Source organism: Populus euphratica, unplaced genomic scaffold (genome assembly GCF_000495115.2).
Source record: "Populus euphratica unplaced genomic scaffold, PopEup_1.0 scaffold48.1, whole genome shotgun sequence".
NCBI lineage: Eukaryota > Viridiplantae > Streptophyta > Magnoliopsida > Malpighiales > Salicaceae > Populus > Populus euphratica.
In genome coordinates this window covers 1,787,870-1,802,781 of record NW_011499879.1, presented here as the reverse complement: position 1 = coordinate 1,802,781, position 14,912 = coordinate 1,787,870, and the positions used below count along the sequence as shown (strand labels likewise).

The window sequence follows — 14,912 nt, the reverse complement described above, 5'->3', positions numbered from 1 at the left end:
GCTGATATAAAAAAATATATTTTATAAAGTTATTCATCACTACTATAATATAATATGTTTTAACTTTTAGATTATAAAAATAACTATATAATGTTTTTACTTTTAGATTATAAAAATAACTATATAAAATCTATGGTAATATCTCTTCATGTGCCCACTGATAAGGGTAGTGGTTATAATAGCCTAGGATAAGCCACCATTTTTATTTTACATTACTTACAAATATCACATTCATCAACTATTTTAATGACTTATTATTTTATTGTTGGTAATAAAATATTGTTTTTTTATCTTTATAGATTTGACGTAAAGATGGGTCCATTTGGGGTTATACTAAAGCCCATTGATAAAAAAATGGGTCCATTTGAGGTTATACTAAAGCCCATTGATAAAAAAAAAGCCGATTAATACAAAGCACAAAGCCCGTCTCCGCTTACAATACATACTCGAAACAAGAGTAATTCAACGGAAGCAAACAACTTCTGCTTCCGTCCTCCTCTCATTCATTTCCCTCCTCTCTCCCGCTCCAAAACTGACTCACACAGTTCATGAAGTGCCGATCCGTGGCGTGTATATGGCCGGACACACCTCCATCTCACAAAGTCACCGCCTCCTCCTCACTTAACCACCCGCCAACCCTTTACACTGGTGGATCCGATGGCTCCATTCTCTGCTGGAACCTCTCTTCTTCCGATTCCAACACGGTAACTCACCTCAGCCCCTTCCTTCTCTTAAACTACACTTACCTCATCAGTTACCCAATTTGTTTTCTGTTAGCTGTATCATTTAATCTCCCAGCAACCAAACAGTCTTCTTTTTTGTTCTCGCTTATGTTATCAATGTAAATTGTCGCTGATGATTTAGGTTAACTATTTTTATTTGATAGGAAATTAAACCTGTTGCAATGCTGTGTGGCCACGCTGCACCAATAGCTGATCTTAGCATTTGTTGTCCCATAGTGGTCACGGGAGAAGATACCAAAACGAAATGTTCGAGTAATGATGATGGAAGTTCTGCTTCCGATACTTATGATGCGTTAATTAGTGCTTGTAAGTTTGGTGTATTGTGTGTTTGGAGTAGAGGAAGTGGACACTGCCGGCGTAGAAGGAAACTTCCCCCTTGGGTTGGAAGTCCGTGTATTGTTCGGACATTGCCTACGAGTTCGAGATATGTGTGTATAGGGTGCTGTTTTGTTGATGCTGCTCATTCATCAGATCGTCATTCTATTGATTCTCTTGAAGGGGGCGAGGTTTCAGTGGATAAAGGTTGTCTGCCCGGGAAACATCCGAAGAGTACTGTTGTGATTGTTGATACGTATAGTCTCACTATTGTACAGTCTGTTTTTCATGGGAATTTATCAATTGGGAGATTGGATTTTATGGATATTGTTTTGTTGGGTGAAGATGGGGAGAAGCATTCTGTTTTTATCGCTGATTCATCTGGTAAGGTGGAATTGGTTCCGATCTTGAAGGAGTCAAATCCAGTTGGTGATGGTGGGAGTGGCTTGCATAAGAGTTCTCAGTTGGAAGTGGTTAATTGGGGCAATGGTTTGAGTAAAGAAGGACAGGTCGTGTCAAGTGCAACTCGTGGGAACCTTATTGCTCTAGTTTTAAAAACACGTTGCATATTTAGGCTATTGACCAGCGAAACTACAATTGGAGAGACTTCTTTTGCTGAAGATATCCTTTGTGTCGAGGACCATTTCGCCCAATCAAATGTTTTGGGAGGCATGTTTCTTGAAATTGGCGAAGCTGGTGAAATGCAGAGTGCCCAGCACGATAATTTCTGTGGACATTTTGCTGTCTGGAATAGTAGAGGTTCTGCTATTGTATATATTGTATCATATCTGAACAATGTATTTAAATCTGAAACTCTCTGGGAGATTCCTGCTGCTTCTTATCCTGCTGATGTGAGATTGTTGTTTTCTTTCATTCAGTTGAACAATTATCTTCTTCGAATTGAATCTATTTGCTTTGATGACGAAGAGCCTTTACAGTGGAAACCCCATGTCACAATCTGGTCTCTATGTCAAAAGCATGATAACCATGGAAAGTCATCCCAACAATGCAAAATGCTTGGTGGAAGCGATTTTTTTGCTGATTGGGTCTCAAACTCTAGCCTCCTTGGAATTAATAACCAAGGTGTCGGGAAAATGAGGATAACTTCTGCTCAAAGCTCTGTTCCAAATTCAAGAACTAAAAATAATAAACATGCTGATGAAAGTTTTGGTTTTGTGTGCAACGGAAAAACTGTATCCTCTTCCATGGTTGTTTCTGAAAATCATTTTTTCCCGTATGCTGTTGTATATGGCTTCTTTAATGGTGAAATAGAAGTTGTACGATTTGATATGCTTCTTGAACCAGGTTGTCACGGTGAAAGTCCACGTAATGATATAGATTCTCCTGTATCCAGGCAATATTTTTCAGGGCACACAGGCACTGTGCTTTGTTTGGCAGCGCATCGGATGTTGGGTGCTGCCAGAGGATGGAGTTTCAGTCATGTTTTAGTTTCTGGAAGCATGGACTGCACAGTTCGCATCTGGGATTTCGACACTGGAAACCTCATTACTGTGATGCACCAACATATAGCTTCAGTGCATCAAATAATCTTTCCCTCAGCACGGACAGAACGTCCTTGGGGTGATTGCTTTCTCTCTGTTGGTGAGGACTCGTGTGTTGCTCTTGCTTCTCTTGAAACTTTGCGTGTAGAGAGAATGTTTCCAGGACACCCAAGCTATCCTGAAAAGGTTGTGTGGGATGGTGCAAGAGGTTATGTTGCATGTCTCTGCCAGAGCCATTTAGGATTATCTGATACTGTCGATGCTCTGTACATATGGGATGTAAAAACCGGTGCCCGAGAGCGCGTTCTTCACGGAATAGCCTCTCACTCAATGTTTGATCATTTTTGTAAAGAAATCAGTGTGCATTCTTTATCTGGTTCTATATTGAATGGAAACACTTCAGTGTCCTCATTACTTCTTCCAATAATTGAAGATGAAACCTTCTCTCAATCGCACTCAAAGCTTCTGGAGAAGAAGGTCAGCTCACCAAGAATGATGTCAAACATGAAAAATGCAATGGACCCCACTGCTTCCCAAGGACAGGTCAAGAAAGGAATATTTCCAATGGCGCCATCTTTCCTACAAATGAACAAGCATGCCATTGGATGCACTTGCCCATTCCCTGGGATTGCAGCCTTGAGTTTTGACCTTGAATCCTTGATTTTTCCTTTTCAGAAACATGAGCCGGCAGCTAATGGTGTTATTAAGCAAGAGAATATAAATGTCAAGGAACATGGAACTAGCACCCCAAGAACTCATGATATGAACTTTGATGGTGGTTCTGATAAGAATGGGACCTCAACTGATACCATTGAGGAGCATGACTGGATCAGGTCACTAGAAGAATATTCACTTCGATTTAGCTTGTCATTCTTGCATTTGTGGAATCTGGATATTGAGCTTGATAAATTGCTAGTAACAGAAATGAAGCTAAATCGGCCAGAGAATTTGATTATAGCTTCTGGTTTGCAAGGTGACAAGGGGTCTTTGACCCTGTCATTTCCTGGTTTGAGTTCTATTCTTGAGGTACTTTTGGATGAACCTATTAAATACTGGGATTTGTTTTCTTATTTGGCTCATTTCAACTTTCTTTGAGACGTTGATAACTTTTCAGCTCTGGAAATCATCCTCAGTGTTCTGTGCCATGAGGTCACTTACGATGGTGTCCATTGCCCAACGCATGATTAGCTTGTCTCGCTGCAGTTCACCAGTCAGCAGGTATTGTGATGCTTCTCCATAGAAGTGCCTATGATATCAGACTACTTCTGTTACATATTCTTAGTGAATTCTCCACAAATTGTAAGCTGCTGAGTATTATGGTTCTTTATATTAATATAGTTTTTCTGAGTTAAAACTAAATCTGCTATTTATCAGGATTCTGTACAGGATCATGAGATAAATCATAATGTTGAAATGGAAATAGCTATAAATGAGGTATTAAATTTGAATGGTTTATGGTAACAAAGTGTGTGAACTACCTTTTCCTTCACATATTCTGAAGTTTGGTCGAGATTGTTCTTCTGGCTGTAATTATGCTTTTACAATATTAGGCGGCCACTGGGATAATATTTAGCTTCTTGGTTTAATTTAGTTTTACATAATAATTTAAATGTAAAATTGTAAATAGCCTTTTATTTTGGTCTGTTGCAGGAGACCTTCAGAGGAAACCTATTGCATGTCTTCATTCTTGCATGTGGCATTCTATGACACTGCATATTTGTTTTCCTGCAGACGCTAGCATCTACTCTGCAAGACTAGTACCATGATTCGCAAATCACTAGTCTTACAGATCAAATCAGTGTTCTTGTTTGCTAATTTTCAAAAACCCATGTGCATTTTGCTGTCCACTTTCACAAGTTTTGATCTAATGGACATTGTTTTCAGTGCCTTAGCAGCATTTTACACTCGGAGTTTTGCAGACAAAATTCCAGATATAAAGCCCCCTTTACTCCAGGTCAACTTTTTTCCCTGAAGCATCTTGACAATCATATCAGTCCTGAAACTTGCACTGATGGAATTGTGCTTGACAAGTTCCTATTTTTATCCTCTAATTTTTATTTTTAATTGAAGTCTCTGTGTGCTTTTTTGTAAACAGCTTCTGGTTAGTTTTTGGCAAGATGAAAGTGAACATGTACGCATGGCTGCCCGCACTTTATTCCATTGTGCTGCTTCACGGGCTATCCCACTCCCTCTATGTGATAAAAAAATGAATGCACACAGAGAACTTGTGAGATCTTTGAGTGAAATTACAGACAATGAAGCTGAAGTTTCAAATGTAGGAGGGACATCTACAAATAATTTGGCATCTGACATATCACCTGAACCAAAAGCAACCCCTCAAGCTGTAGAATTTCCTGACAAGTCACTGGAAAAACAGGGAATTACTGAAGCAGCAAGTTCCAAAATACTTGATTGGCTAGAGTCATTTGAAATGCAAGACTGGATTTCATGTGTTGGAGGGACAAGTCAAGATGCAATGACATCTCACGTCATTGTTGCAGCTGCATTGGCAGTGTGGTACCCTAGCCTTGCCAAACCGAGTATTGCCACATTGGTTGCTCATCCTTTAATTAAGTTGGTTATGGACATGAATGAAACTTATAGTTCCACTGCGGCAGAGCTCCTTGCAGAAGGTATGGAGAGTACATGGGAGGCATGCATTAGTTCTGAAATACCTCGCCTCATTGGGGATATATTCTTCCAGATAGATTGTGTAAGTGGTCAATCTGCCAACTCTGCTGGACATCATTGGTCTGTACCATATTTCATTCGAGAGACTTTGGTTGGGATTCTTTTTCCAAGTTTAGCTATGGCTGATATACCAGGGTTTTTAACTGTCATAGAGGGCCAAATTTGGTCTACTGCATCTGATTCGCCTGTTCATCTGGTGTCCCTCACAACACTAGTAAGGGTTGTGCGTGGTTCTCCACGGCACCTGGCTCAATATCTTGATAAGGTCAGCAGGATTGATTGCATTCTGACAAAAAAATCATGCACAGTACTTCAGACTGTATGCTTCATATTTTGAATCTTCATGTAACACATGGACAGATCTGCAGGTGGTTAGCTTCATTTTACAAACAATGGATCCTGGCAACTCAATCATGCGCAAAACTTGTCTTCAAAGTTCAATGACAGCACTAAAGGAAATGGTACAGGCATTTCCTATGGTAGCCCTGAATGACACATCTACCAGATTGGCTGTTGGTGATGCAATTGGAATGATAAATAATGCTACTATTTCAGTTTATGACATTCAAAGGTATGGCTGGCATGATTTTCAGATTCAAAAGAATTTCACATTATTATATTTTATTTTCAGGACCTAGGGGGGTCTGTACAATACTCATGTTTATCTATGTCAAGTTTACTGAATCATGTCTTCCTAGGAGTCAAGTTTGCCAAGTGTGGATATGCTCTAAGATTTCTCCTTTCCATAGATCATTTGTCCCAAGGGGGGCTGTGATGGCCATCACTTAACTAAAGTTCCCAGCTCTTTCGGTGTCAATGGTTTTAAGTATCAAGTTGGGTTTATGTGTTCAGCTAGATTGCTCATATAATAGCCAGAATACCAGGTGAAAGACAATTGTGATTTCAATTAGCTGTGTGTGCCAATCAATCTGCCTCCGTGATTACCTTGGCTCAAAGTGTCCATTGATATAAGAACCCTTGCTTTCCAGGACCAAGGCCTACAGCCCTAGAGGTTGCTTGTCCCTTATCTGTGGACCTATTCCAGCAAACAAGCATACCTTTTTCCACTTTTCTTCTTTCAGTATGATTTTAAGCCAAGTTCTTCCCTGATCCTAACTGTCCTTTTAGCAGTTGAGATCCCAATGAAATACACCGGAGAATTACTGGCTTCTTATAAATTTCTTGGAGTTTTCTTAGTTTCAAAGATGTTCTTAAGTACATAATTGCCTGGTCGGATTATAAGGACAAATCAATCAATGCTTATATTACTAGTTGCTTACTTGTTAACAGAAGTTGGAGTTTTGCATGATAAATTGTACTGTAAGTCAGAGAATATTATTGGAGTGAATAGTAAAATTTTGCCTTAAGTTTATTTATTTATTTTTTTGAATGTGCCGCTGGAGTTGGCTTTATACCTCTCTGACGCCTCTTGCTTGTTTTATCTTTTATTTGTTGGGATATTAAGTCTATCTTTGCTTTCTAATGTTAGTGTGACAAAAATAAAAGTCTTGGATGCATGTGGACCCCCTGGTCTTCCGAATTGGCTTTCAGGAGCATCAGAAATGGCAGTGACCACTGTAATATCAGCTCTGAGCTTTGCCCCTGATGGAGAGGTATACGTTGTTCAAAGGCCTCAAATAGACAATTTTTAAACTTGCACTAGTCAGCCAATTCTGGCTTAGACTGTGCAATCAACATTGTTTAAAAGGCTTGACTATGACTCATGGACATGATTGGGCTACCCACCAATCAAATTGACTTTCTGCATAATAGTTTTGAGCTTTTTTGGTGGGCTATTCATATAATATTTGATCTCTCTCTCTCTCTCTCTCTCACACACACACACACACACACATGCCCATGCGCACACACACAGACACACACAGACACACACAGACACAAACACACATGCACACGCGATCATGGCATGTGTCATCTGCTGTTCTGCCATGCCTATGCATTCTATTTTATTCTTTGAATCCAAGAAAGAGTCTGCGAGTTTTGGTTTGAAGTTTTTCATAGTTTAGAAGCTTAGGATTTCTCATAATGAGGAACCACATGATATAAATAGGAATTATATGTGAGTTAGGAAAGTATATATTTTGAATGCCGAACTTAGTCATACATACATGTGGCATGAAGTGGAATTGTGCTATTTTCAAGTTGAGAGTAGCTCTGATAGATGTATGAAGCATGCAGAACTTCTTCAAAAAAAAATTTAACACCTTCAGTTATCCTTGGGGTAATTGTAAAGTTATCTGCTGCAACCTTGTTATCTATGAAACCTATCAATGTTACCTCTTTGACAAGATCCTGAATAGTTTGGAGAGCTCGGAAGCCTCTTAAATTTTTGGTGCAATCAGTCAACAAAAGATGAAAATAACAATTTGTTAGTTGTTTAAGATTTTCCTGCAATTATCTGAATTTGCCATAAAACGTGCAGGGACTGGTTGCATTTTCTGAGCATGGCTTGATGATAAGATGGTGGTCACTAGGATCTGTGTGGTGGGAGAAACTTAGTCGAAACTTGGCTCCTGTCCAGTGCACCAAAGTCATATTTGTTCCTCCATGGGAAGGATTTTCACCCAATTCTTCTAGGTCTAGCATAATGGCAAGCATATTGGGGCATGATAACCAGGCCAATTTGCAGGTGATTTTCCTTCTAGCTAGTGAACTGTGCAAAATGCTACCTCAAGTGGTTAAAATTACTTTTTTGTTGAATTGCTGTATCTTTCTTTGGTGGACAGTTTAATCCTGTACAAGATAGATTAGTGTAAAACAAAAGTTATCTCCTCTGATTTGCACAGCTAATTTGAAAAAGTTATGACACTTTTATGTTTTTTTTAGGAGAAAGCCTGGGATTCGACTCATGCAGACAATTTGAAATTGTTAATACATAATCTGGACCTCTCTTACCAGCTACAATGGGTCGGCAAACGTAAGGTACTTCTATCAAGGCATGGCCTGGAGCTGGGAGCTTTTCCATTGTAAGCATCATGTCATCTCTTCACAAACATCTGATTCACTTGAAAAAGACAAATATCAAATGATGCGCATTCTTATGGGCAAAGCTTCCAGAAGGATTTCCTAAATGGTGTCACAAACCCTGCTTCAGTTAGTCTCAAGAAGTGCTTCTGTGGACAGACAGAACAATTTAGGTTTTCCTTCTCAAGAAGGAAAATGCTTTTCTATGGCTTCTTATAATGCTTGAAGCTTTCCTGCGCAGTTCTGGTTTCCCAGAATATCTACGGCTTTCATGTGGCTTGAAAGTATACACTATTTACACTCTTGTTTCACTTTTCCTAAAAGGAGGTACATATCTAGTCAGAATGTAAGAAATGGGGAGGATTTTGCAGTCATTTATAAATTCAAATTTGCTTCAGAGATTTTGTGTAGGAGTTGAGAAGGTAGAGAACTCGGTTGAACTTCTGTAACTTGTTATAATTAAAAGAGATCATTTTCAGAATCTACTTTGCGAAGAATCTTGCTGGACTTCATATCTTCTTGGAAGAATCCAGGTTCAAAATGATTTTGTTGGGAATGGAGTTCAAGATCCATTTTTGATGTTCAAATTATTGATTCACTATTGTGCTGATTACCATTTGCACCATTTATACCAAGTGCAGTTGCAGCAATATGCTCTAATGCTTGCAAGAATCAGCGGAGAATAGGAACATGACAAATACAAATGAGAAGAATGTAGCTTGTGCGTGTATGGTTTGCTTATCCTCCCCCTCTCACAGCATGTTATAATTTTTTTTTTCGTGAGATCATGAAATCATAATTTTCTTGATGTTTTCGGATATGGATGTTCGATTTGATTTTAGAATAGAAGCTACCTGCATCACATTCAAAAACCAGAATAAAAGATCATCTATGGAGGAAGGCTATGCGCCTATGCCTGTGGACAGCACCCGGAGATTCTGCAATCTGATGCAGTACTAATTCAGGGGAAAAGCCTTCGTAGAATGTACAAACAAGGAGCATGAAACAAGAAACAGAAGACCACTCTGCACATATACTCAAATTTGAAGATTTCTATGAAATAAAATGTGGTTTAAACAAGTTCATCAGAGATGCTGCTTTACATATACGAGGATTTTGTATATTATCAGTCCATACATGTAAACTCCTTTTTTCATGTCATCCATTGGAAAGGTCGCGGTCCTGATGCTTTAAACTTATTTTATGCTTCATTTTCGAAACTCGATATGACAAAGGCTATTAGATAAATTTGATTTCTCAAATAACTGGGGATAAGGATATCATAAGATTAAATTTGTACTCTTACAAGCTAAATATTGCAGAAAGCACAAGCAAATGCACACGAAGGCAAAGACCCATCTCTCAAGAATGCCTAACAAATAAGGCCACTCCATGTGAAATTCAAGAGGGACATGTGATTGTCTAGTGAAGTGACTGACAGCGGCTCTGTTGCTACTGAAAAAACGGGCTGTTAGTACGGGAAACATCCTATGATAAAGTTTACTTCTTGTTCTATTAAAAAAAAATTATACGTGTATTTCTACCAACATTAACTGGAAATAGATTCATGCAAGAAAGATACCACAAGGAAACAGTCATAGCTAGAAGAATCGCCTTGAACGTTCACAGAAATGAGATTCACATTGCTGTGTATGAAAAAGTTTCAGGCGGTAGTTGTTTCACCTAAAGAAGGACTGGGCTCAGTTATCTCACATCGAAGGGTAGCCGTTCGTTCATGTGTTTTCGCTGCCCTAAAGGCAAAGCTTCTTTTTAAGATTTATCAAGTTCGAATACAGCAGAGGGTAAAGTATTTTAGATGAATGTTAAAGAAAAAGATTCACTGTCCCCTTGGAGACATCTTTATGGTTACTACAAAAAATCTCCATTTAGAGCTAGACACGGGCTCCTGTTACTGTTCTGCTGAAGAGACGTCAAGGAGTGACCAAGAAAAAGAGAGAGATTTAATTTTATTTGTTTCCACAACATGTAAAATACATGCATAAGAGTATGATGGTATCTAATGACGTTTAGGGAGTGGGTACCAGTATCCAAGTATCATAATTGTATAATCTTTGTTACTTGATGTAAGCCTCTCACGCCACCCATCCCTTCACAAAGACTTTGTGTGAACCTCTCACGCCATCTCCATTCTGTTTTGTCATCCTCATTTAAACCATTGGCGAATCCACACCATTTTTACAATTACGTAACAAAATAACTTACAGGAACACTCAATAACCATACAGCATATTTGTAGTAAAACTGGTCTATAAATACCATTAAGTGATCTAAATTAGACACATGGGAGTCATAGAGTTAAAAAAAAAATCATGGGGCATAGTGGAGTTGTCTTGGGTGTTGTATTGTATTGTGCCTTGGTTAGTCTTGCCATGGAAAGTGAAGAGCCACGCTCCAGAGCTGCTAGCTATGGTGATGCCCTTGGCAAGGCAATCTTGTTTTTTGAAGGGCAACGTTCTGGGGAACTGCCTTCCAACCAGCGAGTAAAATGGAGAGGAAATTCTGCTCTTACCGATGGCAAGCCTGAAAAGGTATGGTAAATAAAATTAACCACCATTATTTTGGAGGGACTAAAAGCTGTTCTCTCTGAGATTAAACTTGGATTATTTTTATGCAAATTCCTGATCACCAAACTAAGAGTATTTAACAGCCTAAATAACAAGCAAGAACATAACAGAATTATCAACAACTTTATTAAGTCACTCAGAAAGAGCAAAGCTAGTACTTGTGGTGTAATTTGATAATTTATGAGGTGTGTTTTGGCAGGTGAATTTAACAGGAGGCTACTATGATGCTGGGGATAATGTTAAATTTGGATGGCCAATGGCATTTACTGTCACTTTATTGAGCTGGGCTGGAATTGAGTACCAGAAAGAGATATCTTCTGTCAACCAGCTAGGTTATCTCCACACCGCAATCCGTTGGGGCACTAACTTCATTCTGGAATGTCATACTTCATCAACAGCATTTTACACCCAGGTGGTCTCTCTTTTCCATATGATTTGTGATGGCTTAGTGGTAGCATCGGATCGTGAAGTATTTTGTTTTTTTACTTCATTTTTCTGATACTATCGTAGGTTGGGGATGGAAATGCTGATCATCAATGCTGGGAACGTCCTGAAGATATGGACACTCCTCGAACACTCTACAAGATAACTCCAAATTCGCCAGGAACAGAGGCTGCAGCCGAGGCATCAGCCGCTCTTGCGGCCGCTTCAATTATTTTTAAGGCTGTTGACTCCAGCTATTCCACCAAGCTATTACAAAAATCACAATCAGTAAGGCCAAAAATTTTAAATGCTACCAATTAAGCTATGATGAAAAACTCTTTGGCTGACTCATTAAGGATGCTATGCAGTTGTTTGATCTGGCAGACAACTATAGATCATCTTATAAAGATTCTTGCCCTTTCTACTGCTCATTCTCAGGCTATCAGGTAAAAATAAAAGCTGCCTGTAGAAACTGGCCCTGAGATTGGTAATACTTGTGTCTTGTTATGAAATTACTATTTCTGAATTCTGTGAAGGATGAATTGTTGTGGGCTGCAACTTGGCTATACAAGGCAAGTGGAGAGAACAAGTACTTGAGCTACATCTCGAGCAATAAAGGATGGAGTCAGGCAGTGTCAGAATTCAGCTGGGACAACAAATTTGCCGGAGCTCAGACATTACTTGCAAAGGTATTGCCATAAGAAAACTAAAAACTTGACTCCTCATTCTTCGAGAACCTGAAAGGCAAGTGCTGAACTTTTGTCCAGGAGTTCTATGGTGGGAAGCGGGATTTGGACAAGTTTAAGAGTGATGCAGAGTCATTTGTATGTGCATTGATGCCAGGGAGTAGTTCTGTACAGATTAAAACGACTCCTGGTAAGCAAAACAAAAGGGATGATTACGGCCACTACAGTAGCTAATTTGAACAGCACAAATTTATGATAGTATCATTAATAGATGAGATTTTTGTTCATTTGAAGGTGGGCTTCTGTATACTAGAGATAGTTCTAATTTGCAGTATGTCACAAGCTCTTCCATGCTGCTATTTATCTACTCCAATACCTTGACAGCAGCTCATGTTAGTGGAGTCCAGTGTGGCTCTGCACATTTCTCTGCACTTCAGATTAAAGCCTTTGCAAAATCACAGGTAGATTCCACATTCTTCCAATGGATCACCAAAAAGAAGAGAAAATTCCTTAACCATGTGAATTCATTCATGTGTTTTTTTAGGTGGACTATATACTTGGGAGCAACCCCATGAAGATGTCATATATGGTGGGGTTTGGCAGCAAATATCCAACTCAAATGCACCATAGGGGCGCATCCATCCCCTCAGTCCAAGCTCTCCCATCAAAGGTTGGCTGCAATGATGGCTACTCTGGATATTACTTTTCTAGTCAACCAAATCCAAACACACATGTAGGTGCCATTGTCGGAGGTCCAGATTCAAATGACCAGTACAAAGATTTAAGGTCAGACTACTCTCACGCTGAACCTACAACTTACATGAACGCAGCTTTCGTGGGCTCAGTGGCTGCTTTAGTAGCTGAAAGCAAAGCAGACTGCCCGTCACAGCTGTGGCAGCTGACTGGAAACAAGAAGGTGGCTGATTACATGTAGCTTAGATGAAGTGAATGTAATTAGTATTTAGTACTATTAATTGTCTCTTATGTTCAATTATAAGCTTTGTTGCTGACATGAATTTGTATTAAGCCACAAAATAATATGGAACTACTGAACAATTTATATATATAATTAAGGTCTACTGAATTTCAAATTTTGTGGAAAACCTCTTATTTTCTTTATTCTTCTTCATTTTCAGTAGTTTTTCCTATGGACTTTTATTTTCATTTCTCATTTAATAATAAAAAAAGATTTCACTCACAACTATTGTTTAATTTCCCTCCAGTGTTTTCCCAGTTAAAAACAACGTTTAGATTTTTTTGAATAGTTAAGGGGCAATATCCCGAATAGGACAACAGCTCCATCCCTGGCAACGGCTAAGGGGCTCTAATCAAGCAACATCAACCTCCATTCTCTAAGCCAAAAAAATCCACTTACGTCTTAAATCCGTATAGTTGACGATCCCAAACCTTATGAATTGAACAGTACCACTCTAGAAGATGCTGAAATAAGAATAAGAACAGGAACACGAACACGAACACGAATAATAACAGGAATAAGAATATTAATAAGAACAGGAAGAATAGGAATAATATGAATACGAATAATAACAGGAATAAGAACCAGAGCGCAAACTGCTTTCACTCCACAAATCAACTTCAAAGTTTATGCTAATCAAAAGACAACCAACCATTTGCAGCAGCGCAACAGCAATTCGGAGCAAATACATTGCAAGCTCCAGCTCATTCCATACTCCACTACATCCCCCGAATTTAATTCCCTTCAACTTTAAATGCAAGTGTAACTAATGCTCGCTCATAAATTTGTCTTTTGGGTCCATAACTGTCAACATCAAGTTGCCACAAAGAAAGAGAAACGTTCACAGTTCATTTGGAAAGGTAGACTTGTGAAACTCATGAAATGTAGCTTTCTTACCTTCTCAGCTATATGATCCAAACATGATGAAGATAAATGGCTTATTACCAATATATATATATATATATAAACATGCAACAACGTATATTGAATCATGCGGAAAATTAATGAATTCCCAACATATCCAAATTTCTAAGAGGTGCCCTTCACCCGTCACTCAAATCCAGCTAGTCTTGAAGGCATGGCCTAAAACCAAGTTCTTCAAAACAGTGCCCATAACTAATATGCACAGCTTTTCAAAACCAAGGAATTGACTAATTTTGGACATTTATGTCAACTTCAGTCTCTTATGCAATGCATGTCAAGTAAATAAATCATGGTGAAGATTAGCACAATCTCGGACCTTTTCAGCCGAAGCTCCCAGAATGAGAATTATAACACAAGCTAACCTATCATAAATTCGTCCCGGTGGATAGGTAAGGGCCATCAAGCTTGAAGAGCGTAAACCAAACCATGCAAACAAGAATCAAACCGTTAATGAAACTTCTTGATAATTAAGATCGATCACAGTACTGTACCATTCATGTACTTGGAAGATTATAAATTCGACGTGAAAATTAAATTCGAAGGAGTGTTAGGTTGAATTAAAAAGAGAGGTATGCGAGAAGCACATTAATTTGTTATGAACCGTAAAATGGTTGGCATCAGAAACAATGCAACGCTTGGAAGATTTAAACTTACCTGATCCTATGAAAAGTTCTCAGTAGCGTCCTTACCATCCCCAAAAAAATTCCTCCTTTCTCCTCAGCCCAAGTGCTTTATAATGAGTTAATAGACTCGATACAAATAAGTTAGCATAAATTATTTTGAGAGAAATAAAGCTGGTAAAGATTGTAGCCGAGGAGAGAAAAAGAGATGTTCTAATCCCGAAGTTAAAAGGTGCTCACAGAAAAATTGCATGCAAAGAGGTGCATGCTTATCAACTTCCATCTATCCTCCAACTACTGCAGTAACTTGATTAAGTGAAGCCAAAGATACAAATAGCAGGAAATCTACGATCCAGACGGGAGCACAACAAGAACAACAACGAGCATAGAAATATATAAAATAGGTTGAAATAGAGTTAAAACACAAAAAAATAACCCTAAAATATTATTTCTATTTATGAA

General features: G+C 38.7%; 2 protein-coding genes across 8 annotated transcripts; both read left to right on the top strand.

Moving 5' to 3' along the window:
* Positions 1–436: 436 nt before the first annotated feature.
* LOC105129116 (uncharacterized) lies at positions 437–9,440 on the top strand. Of its 7 annotated transcripts, none has more exons than XR_843005.1 (10): positions 437–704; positions 887–3,586; positions 3,675–3,778; positions 4,445–4,514; positions 4,656–5,516; positions 5,620–5,822; positions 6,741–6,864; positions 7,695–7,901; positions 8,099–8,769; positions 8,878–9,440. XR_843005.1 is itself a non-coding variant. In XM_011031061.1 (9 exons), the coding sequence occupies exons 1-9, from the start codon at positions 549–551 to the stop codon at positions 8,240–8,242; spliced, it is 4,569 nt and encodes a 1,522-aa protein (XP_011029363.1). In that variant the 5' UTR covers positions 437–548; the 3' UTR covers positions 8,243–9,440. The 7 variants fall into 7 exon arrangements, 3 of the variants coding, with proteins under 3 accessions (XP_011029363.1, XP_011029364.1, XP_011029365.1); XR_843006.1 differs by having other exon boundaries at positions 8,099–8,957; positions 9,079–9,440; XR_843007.1 differs by having other exon boundaries at positions 8,099–8,963; positions 9,084–9,440.
* Positions 9,441–10,225: 785 nt separating this feature from the next.
* Positions 10,226–13,029, top strand: LOC105129115 (endoglucanase-like). Its single transcript, XM_011031060.1, has 8 exons — positions 10,226–10,785; positions 11,021–11,233; positions 11,332–11,532; positions 11,613–11,690; positions 11,781–11,933; positions 12,012–12,120; positions 12,225–12,391; positions 12,475–13,029. Exons 1-8 carry the CDS (start codon positions 10,567–10,569, stop codon positions 12,862–12,864), a joined length of 1,530 nt encoding a protein of 509 aa, XP_011029362.1. The 5' UTR covers positions 10,226–10,566; the 3' UTR covers positions 12,865–13,029.
* The last annotated feature ends 1,883 nt before the right edge of the window (positions 13,030–14,912 follow it).

What these genes read in the sequence shown, in the direction of transcription:
- LOC105129116 (XM_011031061.1), top strand. Translation starts at nt 549, where the DNA reads ATGAAGTGCCGATCCGTGGCGTGTATATGGCCGGACACACCTCCATCT. An exon ending in CTTCTTCCGATTCCAACACG is followed by an intron (nt 705 to 886) that starts GTAACTCACCTC and finishes TTTATTTGATAG; the next exon opens with GAAATTAAACCTGTTGCAAT. An exon ending in TGCAGTTCACCAGTCAGCAG is followed by an intron (nt 3,779 to 4,444) that starts GTATTGTGATGC and finishes CATTGTTTTCAG; the next exon opens with TGCCTTAGCAGCATTTTACA.
- LOC105129115 (XM_011031060.1), top strand. Translation starts at nt 10,567, where the DNA reads ATGGGGCATAGTGGAGTTGTCTTGGGTGTTGTATTGTATTGTGCCTTG. An exon ending in CTCAGACATTACTTGCAAAG is followed by an intron (nt 11,934 to 12,011) that starts GTATTGCCATAA and finishes ACTTTTGTCCAG; the next exon opens with GAGTTCTATGGTGGGAAGCG. An exon ending in AAGCCTTTGCAAAATCACAG is followed by an intron (nt 12,392 to 12,474) that starts GTAGATTCCACA and finishes GTGTTTTTTTAG; the next exon opens with GTGGACTATATACTTGGGAG.